The following is a 24,529-nucleotide window of genomic DNA, read 5'->3' as shown; positions in this document are numbered from 1 at the left end:
GTGAAACCAGTTACTTATACCTTATTTTTGTAACTTTCAGTTTCCAATGATCCTGAAAACAATGGTGAATTTGTGTCAATGCGAGAATATTATGCTTATAAATTGCAGATCAGAGACAAATATTCTCCAAACATACTTAACACTGGTAGATTACTTCAGCAATATGTTGTGGATATGTACATCAAAATTGAAAGTCAGAGATTGGATTACTATAAAAGCAAACAAGAATTCATAAGGAGAGAGCAGCTGCAAGGCGTAATGGATAGTGTTATAACAGGTCAATGCCAAGCTTCAAAAGTAGGCCAACGAGTAGTCCTTCCAGCTTCATTCATAGGAGGCCCTCGAGACATGAGAAGGAGATATGTTGATGCTATGGCTTTGGTCCAGAAATTTGGCAAACCAGATTTATTCATTACAATGACTTGCAATCCTTCATGGCCAGAGATAAAGAATCTCATGCTTTCAACAGATGAAGCACATAACAGGCCGGACCTGCTCACTCGAATCTTTCACGCAAAGCTTGATGTTTTAAAACAGGAGCTATTCAAGAAAGAAATATTCGGATCTGTTGCTGCTTACACATATGTCATAGAGTTCCAGAAACGCGGTTTACCTCATGCTCATTTCCTTATAATTTTGAAGCCATGTTCAAAACTTTACTCGACAGATTCTTATGACAGAATAGTTAGTGCAGAGATTCCAGATGAAAGCAAAAATCCACATCTTTTCAACATGGTTCGCAGACACATGATTCATGGCCCTTGTGGAAAAAGAAATCCAACCAATGTTTGTATGCGAGGAGAACATCAGAAAAAATGCAGGAATAATTATCCAAAACCATTTGCCGATAAGACTTTTCATGGAGATAACACATACCCTACTTATCGAAGAAGAAACAATGGATACAAAATGATGGTCCGTGGACATGAGCTTGATAACAGATGGGTTGTTCCATACAATCCTTACCTTCTTGCAAAATTCAACTGCCATCTGAACGTGGAAATCTGCTCTACAGTCAAGGCAGTAAAGTACATGTATAAGTATATCTACAAAGGTCATGACAAGATTCATTTTGTACTCAATTCACAGGATTCTAATCAGCTGAATTCTGATGGTCATGTCTGTGCAATCGATGAGATCAAAGACTATCAATCGGCTAGATGGGTCTGTGCTGTGGAAGGTATATGGAGAATATACAGGTTCCTGCTGTTTCAAATACATCCTGCTGTTATTCACTTACAGCTTCACTTACAAAACTGTCAAGCATTGAATTTCAGAGAAGACCAAGACCTACGTGATATAGTAGCAAATAGATTTGCTAAGAGAACCATGTTGACAGAATTTTTCTACATGAATTCTACTGATTCTCTAGCTCAGAATCTCAAATGTACTTACAAACAGTTTCCTGAGCACTTTGTTTGGTATCCAGGAAGGAGGAAATGGGAACCAAGAAAGCAGAAAGACTCTATAGGTAGGATAGTAACAGCCAACCCAATGGAAGGAGAACGATACTTTCTCAGATTGCTACTCACAAATGTCAAAAGTCCAACTTCTTTCGATGACTTAAGAACAATAAATGGAGCATATGTACGTACTTTTCGGGAGGCAGCAATTCTCAGGGGTTACTTTGAGTCTGATAAGTCACAACAACAATGCCTTCAGGAAGCAGCTATGTATCACATGCCATATACTTTGAGAAGATTATTTGCCACACTACTTGTTCATTTTCCTCCTTCAAATGCCAGGTATCTTTGGGAACAATTTGAAGAGCCATTATCTCAAGATATCAGCAGAACTCCACAAGTATCAGTTGATCAAATTCGTTTCCAGGTACTGTACCAGATAAATCAGTTCCTACAATCAATGGGAAAAGATATCAATGAGTATGCTTTAGTTCCAAATATCATGAATTTTGATAGCTTGAACAACAACACTCGTGATATAATAGCTGAAACAACAATCTCTGTACCAGAGCATGACTTATTAGCAATTGAACAATTAAATGCTGATCAGAAAAAAGTTTTTGATATTATTATAAATGCAGTTTTTGTTGAAAAAAAAGGAGCCTTTTTCATTGATGGACCAGGCGGAACAGGAAAAACATTCCTTTATCGAGCACTACTAGCAGAAATCAGGTCAAAAGGACACATAGCTCTGGCTACAGCATCCTGTGGAGTTGCGGCTTCGATTCTTCCAGGTGGAAGGACAGCTCATTCAAGATTCAAGATACCAATTAGTGGAACACGAGATAAGCAATGCAGAATTAGTAAACAAAGCTCATTAGCAAAACTGCTGCAATCTGCAATTCTGATCATCTGGGATGAAGCTCCAATGACACACAAGACTTCAATTGAGAGTGTTGACAAAATTCTCAGAGACATAATGGACTGCAACAATTTGTTTGGATCAAAGGTCATTGTTTTTGGAGGTGACTTTCGTCAAGTCTTGCCAGTAGTAACAAAAGGATCAAAATCTGAATTTATCGATGCAAGTATAGTGAACTCATACATATGGCCACAGCTACATAAGTTGCATCTGACTCAAAATATGAGAGCAAGATATGATGCAGAATTTACTGAATATCTACTCCGCATCGGAAATGGAACAGAGCCATTTATCTCCAAGAATTCTATCCAGATACCTGCATCAATGCTGATAAGATATACCAATGAGGAAGAATCAATGAACACATTGATCCGCACAGTGTTCCCAGATTTGAACGCTTTTTGCCAGGACAATTTCTCTGCAATTAATCGTGCTATTCTGACAACAAAAAATGACTTTGTGGATCAAATTAATCACAGGCTCATTGTACAGTTCAAAGGACAATTGCAAGAATATACCAGTCGAGACAAGTGTATAGATAGCTCTGAGCAGACAATCATGGAAGATTTGCTAAACAGTTTGACTCCAAATGGTTTCCCTCCTCATAAGCTGCTTCTCAAACCATACTGCCCTATCATGTTACTGAGAAACATCGATCCGCCTCAGGGATTATGTAATGGCACCAGGCTGATATGCAAATCCTTGAGCTCCAACATTATACATGCAGTCATAACATGTGGAGAATTTGCTGGAAAAGAAGTCTTCATTCACAGAATCTGTTTTAGAGCAGAGAATAATTCAGACTCACCAGTATCATTCGAACGAATTCAGTTTCCTGTTCGACCCTGTTTTGCTATGACAATAAACAAAGCTCAAGGACAAACACTTGATTTTGTCGGCATATATTTGCGTGAGCCGGTTTTCTCCTATGGACAGCTATATGTAGCAATGTCAAGAGCTAAGAATAGTAGTTCTATTAAAATTCTGATTAAACCATCAATATTTGACGACCAAGAAGACTCAATTACAGAAAATATAGTATATACAGAAGTACTAGATTTAGCTTATCAATCACTGTTCTAACCATTTGTATATCAGTTATTTGTATATATTCATGATTTTACACCTTTCTTTCGCTTCATCCAGCACTTAGCTACTTATATTATGAGTTGCAGGAGGAAAAAAATATCATCTCATTTGCTGAAATAATTCCTGGACTACAAAACTGGACAACTATGGTTCAGGTTCTAGACAAGCAAAAGCCATTACTCTCAAAGGCAGGAAACCGATATCAGAAACTCATATTAATTGATGAGCAGGTAATACAAATTCTCAATTTTATGTCATGTTCTTTATTACTCAATTTTGACATTGACATCAAAACAACCATGACTATTCTCAGGGGTCAACAGTTGAAGCAATGATTTATAAATCAGACATTGAGTTCTTCCGAAATCATTTCCAACTTTACAAGCGATACATTCTCTGCAATGCTAGAGTTGAGTACACACCATCAGAGTATTCCACTCATCCAAATCAATGCACATGGTACATAGACAACTCTACTGTTGTTCAAGCAGTGAATGAAGTCGAGCCACCTCAGAATCCAGCTGTGTTCAGATTCTCACCCTATAGAAGATTTTACCAACATATGGATGACAACACAGATATAGGTAACCAACAAATCTTACTACTAACTTGCTACTGCACACATTATAGTTATAACTCAGCACAATTGAAAATCAGATGTCCTAGGCATTGTCGCTGAAGTTCATCCTCGGATACAAAGGGCCACTACAGCTACTAGAGAAGTGGTACTTATAGATAAAAGGTAACTAAAACTATCCATTTATTCTATATCAGTTCTAAACCAGCACACATTGATACAAATAATCTCTTCTAACAAATGTTCATCTATCAATCAAATACACTACAGCATGATGCCAGTTATCCTAACACTATGGGGTGAGCATGAAACAGATGAAGGCCAAGCACTTGCAAATATAATTGACACAATGCCACTGATTGTTGCACTTCGGATTAAAGTATCATCATATCACAGTGAGTATATAAGAAATTTCTTATGCTCCACATATTTTCTGACTTTGAACATACTGAACCTGGTAAATATTGCAGCACGTAAATTGAACATACTGAACCTCGTAAATTGAACATACTGAGCCACGTAAATATTGCAGCACTGAACCTGTCAACAAAATTTGGATCAAGCATTCTTCTCAATCCTCCAATACAACAAGCTGCTGATCTCAAGCACTGGTGACAATTCTTCTCAACAAACATCATTTGAAAATATTTTCTATTAACTGCATATTATAAACATTGTAAATAAAACTTCTCTATTCATCACAAGGGCTATTGAGAATGAAACAGAAATCAAAAAATTGATAGCAGAAAAAGCATACCACAACCGAGTTAAGCTTCTACCACAGCCAAGGGATGACGAGCTGACCACTATTCAAGACTTCCTGGCATTTCCTACGGTAAATTCTACAACCCATCATTTATACACAATAATATTTTCAGATTTCTAACTACTCACTATAATTCAATACAGAAAAAAGCTTACTGGTTGCGTGGTACTCCAAAATTGCTAGACAAAAGCCAGCGATTATGGTATAATGCTTGTCCACAATGCCATAAATCATTCAGAGGAAAGCCTATCTGGAAAATTGTTTGCACCTCATGCAACAAACATGTGAATATAGTGACAAGATCTCGATTAACTGTAGAACTTGCTGATTATTCTGGAGTTTTAACGCTTGATCTTTATGATAATGATGCCCTTCAGTTACTACCTTTCACACTTTCGCAGATGCAAGAGTTAGAAAACAAGGTAAGAAATACTGTTTCCATAAGCATATAGAATATTGTCATCAACAAATAAGTATACTGTATCTAATGTCAACCTGTTCATTTTAATTGTACAGCATGAACTGAACTATCAAGCTATTGAAGAGGCCATTAACAACACTATCATAACATGCTTTGTGAAGAAAATGCCAAACACCCATGCATCTGGCAGTACTGAAAAATACTCTGCCATTATTCTGCACAAATCCCTTCTAGCAGAGATTATATCACAGATTCCTTCAACCACTGGCTATTCAGAACCAAATCCAGAACTGCCTTCCACCAGTATTGATGAAAATGTGGTCAGTACTGCTCCAAAAGACACAAATGTGACTTCCAGTTGTCTCTCTACTCTTAAGATCAGTGAGAGCCCAACTAAAAAGCAACGCAGTGACAAGTATCAAAAGCAAGATTGAAAATGCCATATATTGGTTTTTGCTATTACATACTTTTGAAGCTCTGCTGGGTTAACTTTTGATAGCTGAAGCTTTCCTGTATTTTGTGATGGTCAAATATTTTACCAGCTTTTGTACACTTGCTTAGCTTTCTGTTCACTTTTGCTTAAAGATAGTTAGCTAAGCTTTTTGAAAGTGCAAACGTACCACAGTATCATGTATAACTTTTGATTTGTACAACTTGGCTACTCAACTTTCTATCCTTTAACGTTTCGTTCATCAAGTGTTAGTAATACCAAGCATTTGATGTGAGTTGACTGCTCCCACTGCTGCTTCAGCTTTTGCGGTGATTTGAACATCCGACTGCTGGCTGTGCAGCTGGCTTTCATAGCTTCTGTTGTACTTCAGAGCTGTGTGGATGGAGAAGGAAAAAAGGCTTTTTCTCTTCAAATTTTAGAATCTAAAATTTATTATAAATGAATGTTTACAAGCGATTTAACGTTGAAATAGGAAAACACAGAATCCCGCTTGCGGGTTTCAGCGTTATTATGCAGTCGGGATTTTTAAATTTTTTGTTCTACTCCACAATTGTGTGGTCTTTTGCTCTTCAAATTTTAGAATCTAAAATTTATTATAAATGAATGTTTACAAGCGATTTAACGTTGAAATAGGAAAACACAGAATCCCGCTTGCGGGTTTCAGCGTTATTATGCAGTCGGGATTTTTAAATTTTTTGTTCTACTCCACAATTGTGTGGATGTCGAAAAAATTTAACCAATCCCAAAAAATTTCAAATCGCTTTGATCATGTGTTATAACGTTTAAAGTAATTTCACTTAAATCATAATCAATGTTTAGAATTGAACTTAAACCATGAATTGAACTTTGTCCGACAAGTTTAATATTAAAACGTGTTTAATATTATCAAATGTCTTTATATTATCAAATTAAACACATTTTGTATTATCAAACATTTTGTTTATATTATCAATTGTTTAAGTAAAATGTATTCTGGTTTTTAATATAAAAACCATCACTTGTGTTTAAGGGGTTTCTAATATAAGGATAACCATCTATATATTTAGTGCAGCTGGCTTTCATAGCTTCTGTTGTACTTCAGAGCTGTGTGGATGGAGAAGGAAAAAAGGCTTTTTCTCTTCAAATTTTAGAATCTAAAATTTATTATAAATGAATGTTTACAAGCGATTTAACGTTGAAATAGGAAAACACAGAATCCCGCTTGCGGGTTTCAGCGTTATTATGCAGTCGGGATTTTTAAATTTTTTGTTCTACTCCACAATTGTGTGGTCTTTTGCTCTTCAAATTTTAGAATCTAAAATTTATTATAAATGAATGTTTACAAGCGATTTAACGTTGAAATAGGAAAACACAGAATCCCGCTTGCGGGTTTCAGCGTTATTATGCAGTCGGGATTTTTAAATTTTTTGTTCTACTCCACAATTGTGTGGATGTCGAAAAAATTTAACCAATCCCAAAAAATTTCAAATCCCTTTGATCATGTGTTATAACGTTTAAAGTAATTTCACTTAAATCATAATCAATGTTTAGAATTGAACTTAAACCATGAATTGAACTTTGTCCGACAAGTTTAATATTAAAACGTGTTTAATATTATCAAATGTCTTTATATTATCAAATTAAACACATTTTGTATTATCAAACATTTTGTTTATATTATCAATTGTTTAAGTAAAATGTATATTATCCTTTAACGTTTCAGCAGATTTTGTACAGTTCAGCAACTTCCCCTACATTCTTATTTAAACATTGTTACCTCCGCTTTTTCAAAATCCAAACGTACCAGAATTTCATTTATAGTTATTAACATTTGCATCACAGAAACTAATCTCCCTTCACTCCCTTTCTTTTGCTTTGTGCTATCAGTCAAAGCTGATTCGATATTTACAATCATTTATTCATTGCACCTTCATTTCCAAAACAGCCAAACACCATACTACAATGGAACTGATTACCACCTCACCAAATACAAAAACAAATACACCAGGTACAAATATTATCCAACTAAAGTTGCTAAACACAGTATCTAACCACCAACTTAGACATGGAATACACTAGAGTACAACAACAAACATTTCCATAATACAAATCATAAAAACTCATAAAAACATACATAGCTATCCGCTAGAAATTTCTCCCAGCTGCATCAGAAAATCCACCCATAGCACTTTCAATTGCTTTCCTCTGCTCTTCAACTTCTACTTCCATACGACCAGCAATTATCTGCAGAAACGGCAATTCTCCAATATTTCCTAATGTACTTTCCAGCACACGAGCTTTCTCTGGATGCCGATAAAAACATTTGAACAAATCATATATCTCATTCCTAAGTAGAATATTATTTGCTAAAACTCGATCTGCACCCCTCAACATCCCATTATCTTCAGTATGGCCAGGCAAATTTCCCCGCACATCACTTAGTGATAACCGATTGAACATAACCTCAATACCTGGATGCAAATCACGCAATACTCCAATACGATTATCAGTGTAACTCATCTTAAACCAAGAAAAAATCACAAACACAAATCACAATATACCAACCAAACTAACAAATTTATATAGAACAAGTACATCAGAAACCAAAAACAGACAAATACAAAAAACAAAAATATACTGTAGACATGTGAACCAAACAATAATAACAAACACATATATACCAGACAAAAAAGCACTATACACACGTGAATCCCCTACTCTTTCTACGAACCAAAACAAAAGCAATCAATAGTCAACCTGTCTCATTACATTGTCCAAACATCTATATATGTGTTGCATGGAACAGCTGAAAATTAACCAATCCAAACATCTTCAAACACAGACCTCTATCAATTTTATCATATTCAATCCAATATCCTACAATTATTCACCATTCATTAGTTCCAAATCTTATAGATAAACATCAGATAATATACTTCATTTTATTACGCATTTAATCCAGATGCAAATTTTCATACACATTCATCAGTTTACAGATACAAATCTGTAAACACGTTCAATTCACAAGCTTTGCTTATTACTTTGCCGCATTTGTATATTCTTGGCAAACACAAGACACTCATACAAATCAAAACATTAGTACTTTATACAACAGACAGAAATACATATGACGCTACTTTATGCAGCAAATACACGATTATCATATCCTTCAGAAACTGACAAACACATCTTAATGCTTAAAAACCATACGCCAAACACCAAACTAACAAACACATTTTCCCAAACTCCAACTCCTTAATCACTTTCGCCGCCCATGTCACTAGAAGATGGCGGACTGGGAAAGTAATACTTTTCTTCTAACACTTCCACCCTCATCCTGTTGGCAATCAACCCCAAGATAGGATAGCCTCTTCCAGTCCTAAGCGCAGCTTCCAAAACTGAAGCCCAATCATGATGCCTGTAAAGCTCTTTAAACAAATCACACAATTCATTTTTCAGCAAAACATTTGCCACCTGAGCTCGTGCAACCGGTTCTGCCGGACGATTCCGACAGCCATTTCCCATAGGATAAGCTGCTCCACGAACAACAGCTACCTGATTAACCTCTTCGTCCACCTCTGGATAATATAGTTGAACAGTGGGAAATCTTGCGCTCCCGCTCGCCATTTGCACACACTAACTATCTACAGACAAGTACCAAATATATACTACTTCTCCCTATATCAGCTTCAACTATGTAGGGAACAAACAATACTACACCCGTGAATTCCTGTACTTTTTACCCTCCTCCTACCCTGCAAATTACACGTCTGATACCACCTGCACACCAAAACATCTAGCTGCTATCCAAATGTCAAGACCAGATATATTCTAACACCGTCAACTAACTGCCTTTCTACGCTAATACAACACGTAATAAGCATATAATAACTCAAACATATTATAAACATATAAAATATAAATACTAATATATAATTTAATTTAATAAATATAAAATATAATACTAATCTATATATACTAATACTAATTCACATATAATTTAATAAATTTACATATGCACAGCACTAATAATAAACTCAATTTCTAAAATGTCCAAAAAAATCAAGAATTTAATTAAAATATTTAATTTAAAAAAACCGGATTGCTCGATTAGTACCATAACTTTTCCGACAAATTAAATAAAATTTTTGATGTGTTTAAATTAAATCAAACGTTTAAATCAAATGTTTAGATAAAATATTAAAACATGTTTAATATTATCAAATGTGTTCATATTATCAAATTAAACACATTTTATATTATCAAATGTTTAAGTAAAATGTATTCTGGTTTCTAATATAAAAAACCATCAATTGTGTTTAACTAATTTGCTATATATTTATTCAAACAATCACTAATTGCATTCTTAAATAACTTTTTAAAACCATTTTATTCAACATACAGATACAAAACTTTAGTACAATTACACCCTCTAATATATAATTTAATTTAATAAATATAAAATGTAATACTAATCTATATATAATTCAATAAACCTATATACAAATATAATATATACTAATTCTAATTCACATATAATTTAATAAATTTACATATGCACAGCACTAATAATAAACTCAACTTCTAAAATGTCCAAAAAAAATCAAGAATTTAATCAAAATATTTAATTTAAAAAAACCGGATTGCTCGATTATAATTGAAATTGTCAAGTCATCCATACCATAACTTTTCCGACAAATTAAATAAAATTTTTAATGTGTTTAAATTAAACCAAACGTTTAAATCAAATGTTTAGATAAAATATTAAAACATGTTTAATATTATCAAATGTGTTCATATTATCAAATTAAACACATTTTATATTATCAAATGTTTAAGTAAAATGTATTCTGGTTTCTAATATAAAAACCCATCAATTGTGTTTAAGTAATTTGCTATATATTTATTCAAACAATCACTAATTGCATTCTTAAATAACTTTTTAAAACCATTTTATTCAACATACAGATACAAAACTTTAGCACAATTACACTCTCTAATATATAATTTAATTTAATAAATATAAAATATAATACTAATCTATATATAATTCAATAAACCTATATACAAATATAATATATACTAATACTAATTCACATATAATTTAATAAATTTACATATGCACAGCACTAATAATAAACTCAATTTCTAACATGTCCAAAAAAAATCAAGAATTTAATTTAAAAAATACAATTGGAATTGTCAAGTCATCCATAGCATAACTTTTCCGACAAATTAAATAAAATTTTTAATGTGTTTAAATTAAATCAAACGTTTAAATCAAATGTTTAGATAAAATATTAAAACATGTTTAATATTATCAAACGTGTTCATATTATCAAATTAAACACATTTTATATTATCAAATGTTTAAGTAAAATATATTCTGGTTTCTAATATAAAAAACCATCAATTGAACAATCACTAATTGCATTCTTAAATAAGTTTTTAAAACCATTTTATTCAACATACAGATACAAAACTTTAGCACAATTACACTCTTTTACCTAGCGCCCGCGCATTGCGCGGGACACCTCCCTAGTATATATATATATATATATATCTACCTTGTATATAAGAAAAGAGGAAGGTTTAGTGCTCTCCTTTCCTTTTGCCATGTGACATTTTAATTATTTGACAAGTGTCCCAAGCCTTTTCTTTCTTTTGCCACTGAACCGTTTCTCTCAAGTTGCCGTTGAAGCTTGTTCTTGCTTTCTCTCTACCGAATGGCTATTCTTTCTTTTGCCATGTGACTCTTAATTATTTGACAAGTGTCCAAAGCCTTTTCTTTCTTTTGCCATTGAACCATTTCTCTCAAGTTGCCGGTGAAGCTTTTTCTTCCTCTCTCTACCGAATGGCATGAAAAGTTTTTAGAGAAAACACCATCTTTCTTTAACCTTTATTGTGCCTTCTCAATTTTAAACCATTGATCAACCTAGAGATCATTGATAGATTTGATGCTTCCTTTTAGCCTTTTTCACAAGTAATCATGATCATTTATTTGGTTTAAGAAGGATAAGGAAAAAAACCAATTGGTGTTTTGCTCTTGTTGCTTCACTTTCCCTACATCGTATGGCTTATTTTTTTGTTATCTTTTTTTTTTCATCTTTCAACTGGTAAAAAACAATAAATTACCCTTTCTCTCTTGCTTATTTATTTTGAACTTTTCCCCCTTTATCTGCATCGAATTTTATTCTTTTTTTTGTTTTAATTGCAAAACCAAAATTTTCTTTTAAATTGAAGTTGCCTCTGTTGTAGACTATTTGTGCGTTGTTCTTGCAAGTCTGCATACGTTGCTACGTGGTTTGTCTAAAAAACTTAAGATCAAATTTAAGTTTTATGCTTTTGATTTGCACTTTTTTTTATGTATTTAGAGTTTTGAAACTGTTATGTTACTGATTAAATTAGAGGCCGCATGTTTTCTGTTGGAAAGTTTTAGCTTTTATTAACATTAATAACCATTAAGAAATATAAATATGGTATTCTCCCTAAAATCTGATGGTAAGTTTCGTTTATTGTATGTGCTTGAATTCTTGGTTATTATCTTGATATCTATACATGATATGTTTGGCTCGGGTTAAAACTGACTGTGTATGCACTTTTAGTTGCTATTATGTTAGTTAATCATTAGTCAGACCTCTGTGCTATGCTATGGAATGCGAAAAAAAAAAGACAAGCCAGCACTCAAATTCAATAGATGGTCTATTTGATGAAGTTAGTAGTGGTCAAATGTTATTAAAACAGACAAAGAACTCATATATATATCGGCATATTGTATAGACCTACTCATATATATCAGTAAATGAGCTAAGTAAGAATTTTTAACTTCTCAAGAATTTTTTTAAGGCAAGAAGGAAGGCAAGTATAATATTATCAAGGTATACACTACTAAGGAATTAGCTCACATTCCAATGGCGATCACAACTGCATAAACGAATGAAAAAAATCCAGACCTTCATGCTACTGTGCTGCAGTCTGCTAAAAAAAAATGAATTTTTCAATCCATCAATCAAAAAACTGCTTGATACCATCGCTGAAACTTCTATTACTGCAAACAAAGTGCCACCTCTAATGACCACAGCAAAGAGAGCCTTGGTTTTTGGAACTGTACCTCCTGAAATTGGATCAAATTCTGTTGAAACTATTACACCTGCCTCACTGCCCACCAATGCACTCTCAGCTTTCGCTCCAACTAATCTTGCGCCTGGAAGTCCCTTGAAGAAGCAACGTGATAATGAACTCTGAACTTGCTTGAAGCCTTTTGAATTGCTAATCTTGAAGCACTTTACAGCTGAATTGCTAATGTTGCATCTTTTGACACAATATTGACATCCATTAAGAAATTGTTCTTTTGTGCAACTTAATGGATCTCAATATTTGATATTTTGTAATTGCAGCTTATCATACTTTATATTAAGTATTCAGCATGTTTTCTCCTGTTTCTGTAAGACTAACTTGCATTTGAAGATATCAAGTTATTTGTAAAATTACCTGCCAATCTTTTGTCATCTTCTCTTATCTTTTGCAATGTTGATGGTTTTCTAATTTTGTTTAGTCTTATTTTGTTAGCCACATGTTTGATCGGTAATTTATGATTTTAATAATGATATTTCACAAATATTACTGTTAATCTTATCTTATACAAAAATATATGACAACAGATTATAGGGAGTTGAGCATAGCCGAAAACCTCCTAGTGTATATATATATATATATATATATATATATATATATATATATAATGATGCATGATCTGGATATTCTCCTTGCAATTTGGAATACAAACAGCAGCAAGCCAAAAGTTTTATTTCGTTATTTTGGGTGGAAAAAGAAAGTAACTAATTACAAACATGCAAAAAAGCAGTGAGCGGATGAGTAAAAAAGTCATGGGTTGAAATGCTGCTTCTGTGAATAATATGTTATTGAAAAATATTTTCCAATATTCCAGGCCGTTAGATTTATAAAAGCAAAAGACAGAAAACAAGAGCAGGTTTTAGTTTTAGGACTCCAAACTCCAAAGGGCCCAAAAAATTCCTGATGTTACACCCAAAATAATAAAATAAGATTGGGTTGCTTCTGTACTAAACAAAATCGTGGGACATCTTTCAAGTTACAGCTGCGCTTTCTTACTAACTTGTTCATTTAGCGTCCCGCCCCGTGCGACATCCTGCTCCAATCAGCTCACTGAAACTGACGACTTTTCTTGTCACAAAAAAAAGAAAATGAAAAAATCGTCCTCGATCCTTCCCAAACCCCAAAAACCCAAAACCCTTTCGCAGGTTTCAGCATCTGTACCATTGCTCGAAAGTACTAGTTTCATTTTCACTTCTGACGCTGTGAGTTGATAATTCAGTTTTTCCTTGCATTCCAAATTCGCAGGAATCTGAAATCTTCTCTTCTATGCATTTCAATCGTTCACTTTTCAAATCGTAGAGAGATTTTATTTTTTCTTTGCAATCCAAAGGAGGGGAAATAGAATGGCGTTTAGACGCAGTATTACAGTTCGAGCCAAGAATCTTTACCAAGAGCAGCGCTACGCTCCTTCACTTTCCCACATCAATCACCGCCAAAACGACGACGATGATTCCAAACCCAACTCTACACCCATTTCTGAAATCCCAAAATCCCCATCTTTCCTCACAAGAAGATTTTCCATAACCCAATTCGCCAACTTTAATGGCTCCAACCCAAAGGGTCTGCTTCAAGACCGGAGATATTCATTTTCGTCGGGTGGCCAGTTTATGGGTGCGATGAATTATGGGTTGAATTTCAGTAGAAATATGTCGACTAGCATTGGGGAAGCGGCGGCTGAGAAGATTGATTATATTACTGATGTGGCGGATGTGTTGACTGATCATACTGTTGAGGCTGTGGTGACGCAGGCGGCTCCGGTGGTGAATGAGGTGGCTGTTGCCGCCGCGGATTCATTTCTTCCTGTAGCTGCTTTGCAGTACTTGATTGATTACGTTCATACGTTTACTGGATTTAATTGGTAAAGACTAAAATATTCTTGCCTTTGTGCAAAATAGATTTTGCGGTTCGATTGCTGAAAATGCTTTATGATCTAAATTCTTGAGATGAGTTCTGCTGACTCGTTGTTCCTTCTAGCTGCTCTGCAGCATTTGATTGCTTATGTTCATAAGTTAACCATTTTCTTGTCTGGCAAAGACTGAACCTCTCCTGCTCTTACTCGTAAGAAATGTGGTTAGCTTTTGTCTATATTTTGAAAATTTTTTAAAGATGTTATATTTCTCTTAATTTGGTTCTACGAAGTGTAAGATCTTTGACATTAGTTATTTCTTTACACTTTTTTGGTTTTGTGTTTTTTTTTTCTTTTTTAAATGAAAACTGAGAATCTTGATCACAGTAGTTAATTAGGATTGACAAATGCAGATTGTTTGGGATGCATAATATTGTAAATTCTGATCCTTCAGTGTATTTCTTGAGTTTTGCTGCCATTGCTACGAGAGGTGATTGCCTAAAATTTTATTGTGTATGAAGTTATTTGACTTGGTGATGCTTGCTGAAAATTTTCAGGTGGGCATCAATTGTTGTGACAACTATATTGATTCGATGGGTTACAGTTCCACTTATGATTAATCAGCTGAAAGCTACTTCAAAGTTTACTGTAAGTTGTTGGGCCTTTTTGTCTTGGTATTTATTTGCTAACCATTATGTTTTCTGAAATGCTTTTGGGTGTTCTGGCATATCTTCTATAAATGTGATATCTGGCGCAACTTTGGATATGACTTTGGAGATTAGGATATCATTATCTGATGCAAAGAATAGATCGACACAAATTAAATTTGAAATGTGCAGTTTAAAATCTACTGTGTTCAGATTAAAGGGGTGTCCAATATAGCAGACCTGGTATTTTGTTGTCCCTTGTTTCACCCAATTTGACCTTCTTAAATACAAAGTTGACTAAAGACACTTGAATCCATTTTGATGTATTTTTATGATTGTAAATGAGAAACATCTTAGACGTACCAATAAATAGTGTATGCGTGCATTCAATTCGCCTTGCCATTTTCTTGAAACCTGTTCTTGAATCTTCTATAGATGGGTGGTTCAAGATTACTTCTTAAGTGAAACAGTCAACTGTTTAGAGTTGGATTTGAACGGGCTAGGGCTTTGCATCAATGAAGCAAAACTTTCTAAAATTAACAGAAACCTCAGTTAGTCTAAAAGTGTAAATGCTAGTTCTGAAGAATATTCCTGCAAGTCACTTGATCACCTATCAACCGCTTTTGGATTTGTGAACCATGAACCAGAATATCTTTCAGTCTGTTTCCTAGAAGCTTCTGCATCACGCTTTCTCTGCATTATTATGTGCTCCTCAATTTTGTGTCTAGTACTGATGATTTTTTAAACTTCCAAAACTGCTATATCAACCATCTGTTGTGCTCATCTATGCATAAAACAAGTTAATTAGTTTTGAGTAAATTTTTTTTATCCTTTGTAGCATGATTTCTTAATGTTGACGTTGTTTGCCTCTTTGTTGAGATTAGCTCCCTCTTAGTGATCTGCTTTTCTCCTGCAGCTTCTAAGGCCACGTCTGGAGGAGATTAAGGAAGAGATGGAAAGTCGGGTAAAGTGATTGAACTTTTTTTCTAATCTGCTATACTCAGCTCAAATACTAACTCTTGAGTTGCTGGAGTATCTATATTCTTAGTCTTGAACCTATGGCTGTGTCAAAGTACTTTGAACCCCCATAGTTTTATTTCCTTGCTTCACTTGATCTGTGTCGTAGATGAGATTGGGCCATAGAACCCCATATATTTCCTTTGCATGTGGTTGTACTTGAATTCAGATTACTTGAATAGAGGTAGTACAGAACCTTGTTGCCTCAAAGGCGATTTAATACTTGTTAATTTTTTCAGGGCATGAGTCCTACTGCCGTGTCTGAAGGTCAGCAGCGAATGAAGCAATTATTTAATGAGTAAGTTTCTTTCCTTGTTGAAGTCATCTCATCTGCAATTTAGTTCCTAGTGTTTGAATTTCCTGTTTCCTGTCATATGAAACTGCTGTTTCAGAAGTCAAAGAAAAGAAAGAAAAAAGAACCTAAACCTGTTTTTCTAATTTTTTATCTGCATTTTTAATCTTCAACTTGACTTCCAAAAGATGAAAATTTGATTCTATTTATGAATGATGGCCAATATGTATCGAACAATAGCATAAGGTTTGACAAGATCTTTGAAGCATAACTTGACTCCCTTGTCTGTTCTTATTAAATCTTAATGTGCCCAGTCAGTCTTTTTTCATCGGCAAATATGTCTTTTCCCTAGCTTATTTAGTTTCTATATCTGGTGCAAAGATGATTTAATTCGGGATCAATTTTGTCGGAATTTCTGATCCCTCATATTTTATCATGGTTATGTTTTATAAAGCAAATGATTTACTTTTTGGTATAGAGTCCTTTTGTTTACACAAACAATGTTTGGGTGTTACAGATATGGTGTTACACCATTTACGCCTATGAGGGGACTTCTATTTCAAGGGCCCATTTTTATCAGCTTCTTTCTTGCTGTAAGATATATTCCTTTCTACTCCAAACTTGACATTCCATAGTATGATCGTGCTCTTTCTTTGACCGTTATGTTCTACCAATGCACATGCAGATTACAAACATGGTGGAAAAGGTTCCATCTTTTAAGGAGGGTGGAGCATTCTGGTTTGTTGATTTGACCACTCCAGATAGCATGTACATTTTTCCTGTTTTAACAGCATTGACGTTCTGGATTACAGTGGAGGTGAGCTATATTATCACTATTTCCTTTTTCTGCTAAATTTCATTTAAAAGATCTGCCATATTTCAAACTTTCTGAAGCTTCTTAGCAAAGAACTCGATAACAACCTTAAACATAATCTTGTGTATGCTTGGAGAAGTTAAAGAGGGACCATTTGTTTACGTTTCATGTCAGTGGCGTCTTAATTGGCATTCGTTCCGGTCACTGTCATCTATTCAGAAAATTGGATTATGTTCTTCCTAATATGCTTTGAACAAGTTTAACTAAATTACCAAAGTCGTATGGATGATTTTCATACTTCCTCAGTGCAATATGCAAGAAGGAATGGAAGGGAATCCTGCTGCTGGCACCATAAAAAATGTTTCAAGGGGCTTTGCAGCTCTGACAATTCCATTCACTGCAGGGTTTGCAAAGGTACATGTGGTCCGTGTTAGTAATTCATATGCTTATTTTCTTTTTCCCTCTGATGTTTTTGTTAGGAAAATGTGTATTAAGGGTGTGACCCCCTTATGTTTTCTTATGTTAAACGGGTTGCTTGGTTCTTGTTCAGAAATTGGAATTGTAATGCTAATCACATAAACTACTATAATAAGGCATGGGTCACTGGTAATATAATGATGACTAATGTTTGTTACACATGCTTAGAAATGGCTTATAGGATTAATTCTCTCTCTCTCTCTAAATAAAAACAAACCTTCTTTTCCCTTTTTTCTTCCCCACTATCATTTACTGGCACTACTTATCAATTCCTGATAACCACTTGTGACCGCCACAACCAATATGATAATCTACAGCAGGAAGTTTTGACAAGTGAAAACCTAACATTTAACCTGTTTGTTGACAAAATTTACCATTCTTTGCTGCAAATTGCTTGATTGGGCCTTAAAGGAGGAGCGGAGGAAGCATTGGGAGCTTGTAGTTGGGGACGACAGGGTAGAGCTGTTGTTGGCAGCCAGGGAGGATGGAGAGTGACATCTGGGAGATGAGGTAAAATGGGCAAAGATGATAGCAAGGCAATGGAAAGGAGTGAGAACAACAGGGCATCGGAGAGGGAGCCTGGGGCAGAGGATGCAGGAGGGTTGTTAGCAGACAAGGAGGTTGGGGAGGGGGAGGACTGAAGGAAGAAAATGGAAGATGGGAAGACATAGAAAGAATGGGGGTTGTGAGTTGTCAGGATGAATGTAAGACTAGTAAAACCCCCTGATTTGGTCTGGGATAAAGGGTTTCCTGTTTGTTGGATTTTATTCCATGAGCTTAAATCTCACACCTATTCCTTAAGCAACTGCAATGGATATCATTTCGATGTTTGATGCATGTTCCCTTCAAGTGCCCTTAAATCCCCTTCTACTTCTAGTTATGTGCATTTTAATTTGTATGTGCTGCGGTTTGAATGAACTGCCTTTGTTCAGCAGCAGATGGAATTTTTTCCTTTTGTTTCTTTTTCTTTGGCTTTCTTTTTTTATTTTATTTTATTTTTGTAGTTATATAAGCAAGAGTTCTTTACCAGTTGTCCCTTTCAAAGCGGTGATTTAAGAAGTTTAAAGTGGATTAGTGAAATGTAAAAGTTTTTTATGAGGATTAGATGGAGAAATTTGGTACTAGATTGTTTTAGCCTGATTCTGAATATTTTGTTTGTTTAAATATTTAAGCAAGAGTTACACAGTCCTTAAAATTTCAGCTTCCAACCTTTTTTTTTTTGCCCTCCCTCTTTTGGGGCGGGAAGGGAGGTTGCTTGTTACAGCTTCGTAGGATGTATTATGGGGGCTAAGGTCTGAGGTCAGTCTAGTTAAGAACCATATATATTACTTTAATATTTAGATGGTGTTATAGGTTGTATTTTTGAATATCAATTAGCACCTTTTCTGTATGCTGTTTCTTCTCTGTTGCACATTATTTTTCTGCACTGTTTTATTTTCTTATCCTATGGCAAATAACATTGTTTGTTGTGCATTTCTGCAGGGAATATTCTGTTACTGGATTACCTCAAATATTTTTTCTCTCATGTATGGACTTGGTGAGTTTATTTACTAAGGGTAAATAACATTTTGTTGCTGCAGTCTCATTGTCTTTTGCCTTATCTGGAAAATGAAACCCAGGCTCACCTTAACTTAAGCTCATAAATGCATAGAGGTATAGAGACATACAGAAATACTGCATTCTGCAGAATCTGAAATATAAATCTGCTGCCGACAGACTAATAGATCATGAACTCATGCCAAAATTGTCGTATAGACAGACTTTTAAAGTTTTGAGGATCAAAGTGGTGCCGTTTAACCTTAAGTATATTGTTAAAGGGGGAAATATTAGTGACAGTTGGAGCATGGGTTAGAGCCCTTAACCACATGGCAGCAAAAGGAAATTTAATCTATATTATTTGTGCAAGGCTAGGCATTCATTTTGTAGAATGCAAATATTCCATTTCTCAAAGTTTAGACTTTTTAGCATCTCCTTGTCTATTGTAACTTTGTAATATTTCCTTTACTTGTCTATTGGTTGCTCTTGCCTTTTCAGTAATCAAGAATCCTGCGGTGAAGAAGGCCTTAGGTATTCCTATAATACCTGTTACACCACCTTCTCCAGGTGAGCAAAAACCTGCCTTCTCATTCTTTGAGGCAGTAAAGAAATATGCAGCAGCACAAGCTGCAGCACAACATAAGCAAACGCTGTCAGCGCCTGCTGATGCAGTTCAACAAAGCCAAACACCATCATCACCTGCCGAAGCATCAAAACCTGCTAGTCAACAACGTGTACCCTCATCATCAATCATCAGCCAGAGGCTGAGGAGCTTGGAGAAAGAAGTTAAAGGGAGAAAAAAGGGCAAGAAGAGGTGATGTGTTGGTACAAAATTTCCCATGAAAGTTGACTAGTTGAGTGTCTTTGACTTACCACTTCGTGGTTTTAGTACTTTATGCTAGTAATATTAGCAGAAATTATTCATATCTAGAGGGTATGGTCACAATAGATTTTGTGGGAATGCAAAGAGTTGAAAGTTTTCTGTTCAATACACCCTGTAGGAATTTTGGCAATGGTTTATGGGATTGCTAGTTGGTAATTCTTAGAAATAACACTCTTGTGAGCTGGAGTAATAACAGCAATACAGCATTTTGACTTAAATTATTTGTTGACCCATATATCCTGGGCTTTTTTTTTTTGCCCTGGGGGCGGGGGCGTTTGGGGGTGGTGGTTCGTTGGGTGTTGGCGTTGTAATCTTTTTTTCCATATCTTCATGACATTTGAAGCTATTGAATTTGCTTTCGCCTCTGTTCTGCTATCGCATCTGGTTTTTTTGGTTGCAGTGGATAGTCTGCTGGGTTTATGGTTCCAAGTTTCATAGGAAGAACGATTTTGAACCATAATGGAACTGAAGAATCAGCTACCATATCTGTTAGCTGATAAGTTGTGAACGGGATTGATATCCTTTTTTTTTCCATGTCATTCGTGACATTTAAAGCTGTTGAACTCTGCATATGCTCCTGCTGCCACTTAGGCGTTGGTTCATGCTTTAGCTTAAGACGTGGCAATTCTGGTTTATTGGTTGCAGAGGATAGTTTGTTTACGATTTTCAACGATAATGGAACGTAAGAATTCAAAGTAATTCATTAATTAGTAGTGAAATCTCGTCTATGGCACAAGCATGATTAATTCATCAATATTTATGCAAATGATTCTAAAGCTTGTAAGAAAAAACTGCCGGTCGTATTTGAGGGAAAAAAAAAAAAAAATCCTTGAGATAAACAACCAAAAACATAAAAACTCTCATGCCAATACTTTTAAGTTCACCGAGTTCTAAAGAGTATACTATATATCCCTGAAAAGGAATATAAATAAGGAATTTGAAAACTGATTAAAACCCTGAAAAGGAATATAAACAAGGAATTTTGCAACATAGCCACCGCTCAACAGATTATGTATTGTCAATATAGGGTTGAGATAAATGAAATCTCATGATATTACTAAAAAAAAAAAATTATAGAGTTTGACCAATCAAAAAAGTTGAAATATCCAAAGCCAGTTCAGCAAGCTGCTTTTTTTTTTTTTTTTTTTTCAGCAAGCTGCTTTGCCCTAGCAAAGTTTACTTTGTAGCAGTAGCAGTTTTCACCACAGTGAAATTAACATGGCAATCAAAAGTAAAAGAAGATTTCCCTGAAAACATGGAAAGGAATGGTAGAATTTTTTCTAACAATTAGACTATGTGGCTAATGCAGTAATTATTTCATGGCCTCAATTATATTGATGAACATCTTAACCTAGCAGGGGGAGAGGGGGAGAGAGAGAGAGAGAGAATTGCAAATTTGCAATTAGACACTGGAAGAAGACGTCGGGTTCACTTTGCCGATATCGTACTTGTTATTCTGCACATTAACTTGAAAGCATGTGCCATTGCATGAATTTAGACAAACAAAACACGTTTAAAATTGTCATATCTCCAAAAGAGAAAGCAAAAGCCATTAAAATCGTCAGCTACCCCGAAGGATTGGGCTAAGTGGAACTAGTCCACTAACTACTCATTAGTAACTTGGAAGTAAAAAAAAATGGACGACACAGATTAAATCCAGATTAGACCGGAAGAGACTAAGCTGCCCAAAGTCAGCGGCCATAAAATCACCATAATGAGTACGGAAAACCAAGTCAACAGAGATCTGGAAAACCAGAAATTTTGTGGGGTGGCTCGATGGAGAGTTAGTTGTTTTAATACTTTGACCAATCAAAGGTCAAAACTGCTACTGCTACGTAGCAATGCCAGTCTTTTGTCATCGTCGTGCATTGCCTGTAGTATGCCAAATATCTTTCTTCTGTAACTTGTCCTGCTGGTGGATATATTGTTGTGTCGCCATCAAGAATGCGGCATTTTGAAGCTTAGGGGCGTCCTTAAGATCCGCCTCCCGTTCTAAGCTCCGCTCAAGCGCGTCCCTCAGATTCTCCCGGCTGCAATTCCCAAGGGAGCAACAAAAACACAAGTCTGGGAGTGCTAGCCTAGAGCACAACTCGTAAATATTGATAAAATCATCGACTCCCTAAATCTGTCCCCGACAGAGAGGGCACACGAGCTGACCTCATCTAGCAGTATTTGTTGCTGAAGTTGCAAACCGTTTGGTTGCAAGTTAGAAGAAGCAGAATGACCAAGGGGCTCATTTGATTTTCTTGTTGCGGGATTGACTCCGTGCAAGATGCAACGCATGGAAATCTTGGAAACATCTTGCAAGGGGACGGCCTTTATTGCACATGTACGGCCGACCCCCTTTGTCATGAGACGAACAAATTAACAGGACTACCATTAAGCGGAGTTCTTTTCTTGCGGATGGCGCATTTCGCTTCTAATCATTGATCCGCCTGTGAGTTTCAGGCCAAACGGCGACATACATCTATCCCATCAGAAGATAAGAAAGACATTGCCTCTTTATCTTTCGGGACGCCAGATGATGGTAGATCCAGAAACTTGATTGCTGCTGCTGGTGCTAAAAGCCTTGAGGGAAAGTTTTACCTCGCCATCAACGTCTAGGGTTGTATATGTTTAAATAGAGGGAGATTTGTGGTGGTATCCACAACCTTGCTTGCTGCTGCTAAAAGCCTTGATTTAGAATTGTTTTTCCTCCACGTGAATGTCTAGGGTTGTACGTGTTTAAATAGAAGGAGAGTGCGGTGGTAGAATGGGGTTCAAGAGGTGAGGTTTAGGGAAGTAAGATTTTCTTTGGTGGTGAATTGGAGTTCAAGAAAGGGCAATCAAATCAAGGAAAGTACAGTAGTGTTCAGTGTTGTTGGTCCGGTTCTTCAAGCATCTCAAGTATGGAAAGCATGCTACTATGCTCCTAGATATTCAGCAGTTGCATTCTAACTTAGGGTTATTTCAAGGATTAGTTTAATCTCATTTACAAAAGTTAAAAGAATCCTAGTAAGCACGTTTTGTTGCTGTCTTCAAAAGTCTAGTGCTAATTCTCAATCAAATTTAGTCCGCTTTTGTAGCAATTGCATTGAAGCTTGTGCACTTGAGTGCTATATTGGCGACAGGTGGAACGAAGCTTTGTTGAGACTGAGACAATCGAACTTTTCATCCATATTACATGAGTAATATTTATGGATTGGAGAGGAAATTAGTCATAGGTATAAAGGAAAGCTTGTTTTCAAAAGCTGAAATTCTTCTCTCCTCGTGCCCCAACAGTTCTATGTTAATGTTCATGTAAGCTGAAATTGTTTTTTTTTTCCCCCTTTTTTCGTGTTTCTTGGAGAAGTGATTAAATCCGCCGTGAGTTTTTTTACCTTAACTCTCCGTATACTTGTGGAGATTGTTTCTATGCTGTGTACAGGACTACGTCATGGTTTTGTGGTTCAGCTACGGCTCATATTTTTTTGTGAGATCAGAGATGGTAGTTTACGAAATTGCTTTTGTGGTTCAGCTACGACTCATCCTATCCTCGTGAGATGGAAATTTACGAAATTGAAAGGCTTCTTTTTGTTTGTCCCAATGTGCGAGGGAGCATAATACGGTCGAGATGGTAGTGTCGCTGCATTTGATACGAAATTGTCGAATTATGGGAATGATTTGGTACCTCATCCTTTTTCCGTCGGGTCAAAATATACGAAATTGAAAGGCCTTTTCCTTCCGTGTTTGTCCCGATGCATGGGTGTTCTGGTCGACATTGTATTGCTGCATTTGCTGTGAAATTGTCGGATCGTGGGAATGGTCCGCTTTTGTAGATTTTTTTTTTTTCTCTTGACTCAACGGTGAGAGAGAGTATATATTAGCAGCCAGCGAGTTATAATACTGGTTCGTTTTTGAGTGCTGATTACGATGCTTCAGGTTATAATAATTGTTCGTTCTCGAGTGTTAGTTATAATAATGCTTCCTTATGGGTCGAGCAAGACTTTGAAATTGAACTGTAGTAAATTATTTTTACTGAATATAGATTCTAATTTTGAATAATCAATTTTTGTGATATTACTTTTATATTTTGATTATAAATTTTTAATCATTAAAAAAACTAAAATCTATAATTACACACACAAATTAACTTTTGCTTGTTCTTTTATTATTCTTCTTGGATCACACCAAAAGAGTAGTTTTTGCTTATTCTAATATTTTTTTGATCAAACCCAAAGAGTAGTTTTGACTATTTCTGATTATTCTCTGTAATTAGTTTTTTATAATCAAATTTTACAAAATTTAAAGCGATAG

General features: G+C 35.3%; 1 protein-coding gene across 1 annotated transcript; it reads left to right on the top strand.

Moving 5' to 3' along the window:
- Positions 1–13,863: 13,863 nt before the first annotated feature.
- On the top strand, positions 13,864–20,489 carry LOC113779792 (mitochondrial inner membrane protein OXA1-like). The gene is made up of 9 exons (XM_027325512.1): positions 13,864–14,600; positions 15,146–15,236; positions 16,152–16,199; positions 16,492–16,550; positions 17,062–17,137; positions 17,230–17,361; positions 17,665–17,772; positions 19,318–19,372; positions 19,870–20,489. The coding sequence occupies exons 1-9, from the start codon at positions 14,086–14,088 to the stop codon at positions 20,187–20,189; spliced, it is 1,404 nt and encodes a 467-aa protein (XP_027181313.1). The 5' UTR covers positions 13,864–14,085; the 3' UTR covers positions 20,190–20,489.
- The last annotated feature ends 4,040 nt before the right edge of the window (positions 20,490–24,529 follow it).

Source organism: Coffea eugenioides, chromosome 8 (assembly GCF_003713205.1).
Source record: "Coffea eugenioides isolate CCC68of chromosome 8, Ceug_1.0, whole genome shotgun sequence".
Classification (NCBI taxonomy): domain Eukaryota; kingdom Viridiplantae; phylum Streptophyta; class Magnoliopsida; order Gentianales; family Rubiaceae; genus Coffea; species Coffea eugenioides.
Note: the sequence above shows the minus strand (reverse complement) of the source record. Positions and strands in the feature narration are given on the sequence as shown.

Bases quoted from the DNA above. Each gene is read 5' to 3' on its own strand.
- LOC113779792 (XM_027325512.1), top strand. From the start codon at position 14,086: ATGGCGTTTAGACGCAGTATTACAGTTCGAGCCAAGAATCTTTACCAA. The intron at 14,601-15,145 runs GTAAAGACTAAA...GAAAATTTTCAG, and splicing joins ACGTTTACTGGATTTAATTG to GTGGGCATCAATTGTTGTGA. The intron at 17,362-17,664 runs GTGAGCTATATT...ATACTTCCTCAG, and splicing joins CGTTCTGGATTACAGTGGAG to TGCAATATGCAAGAAGGAAT.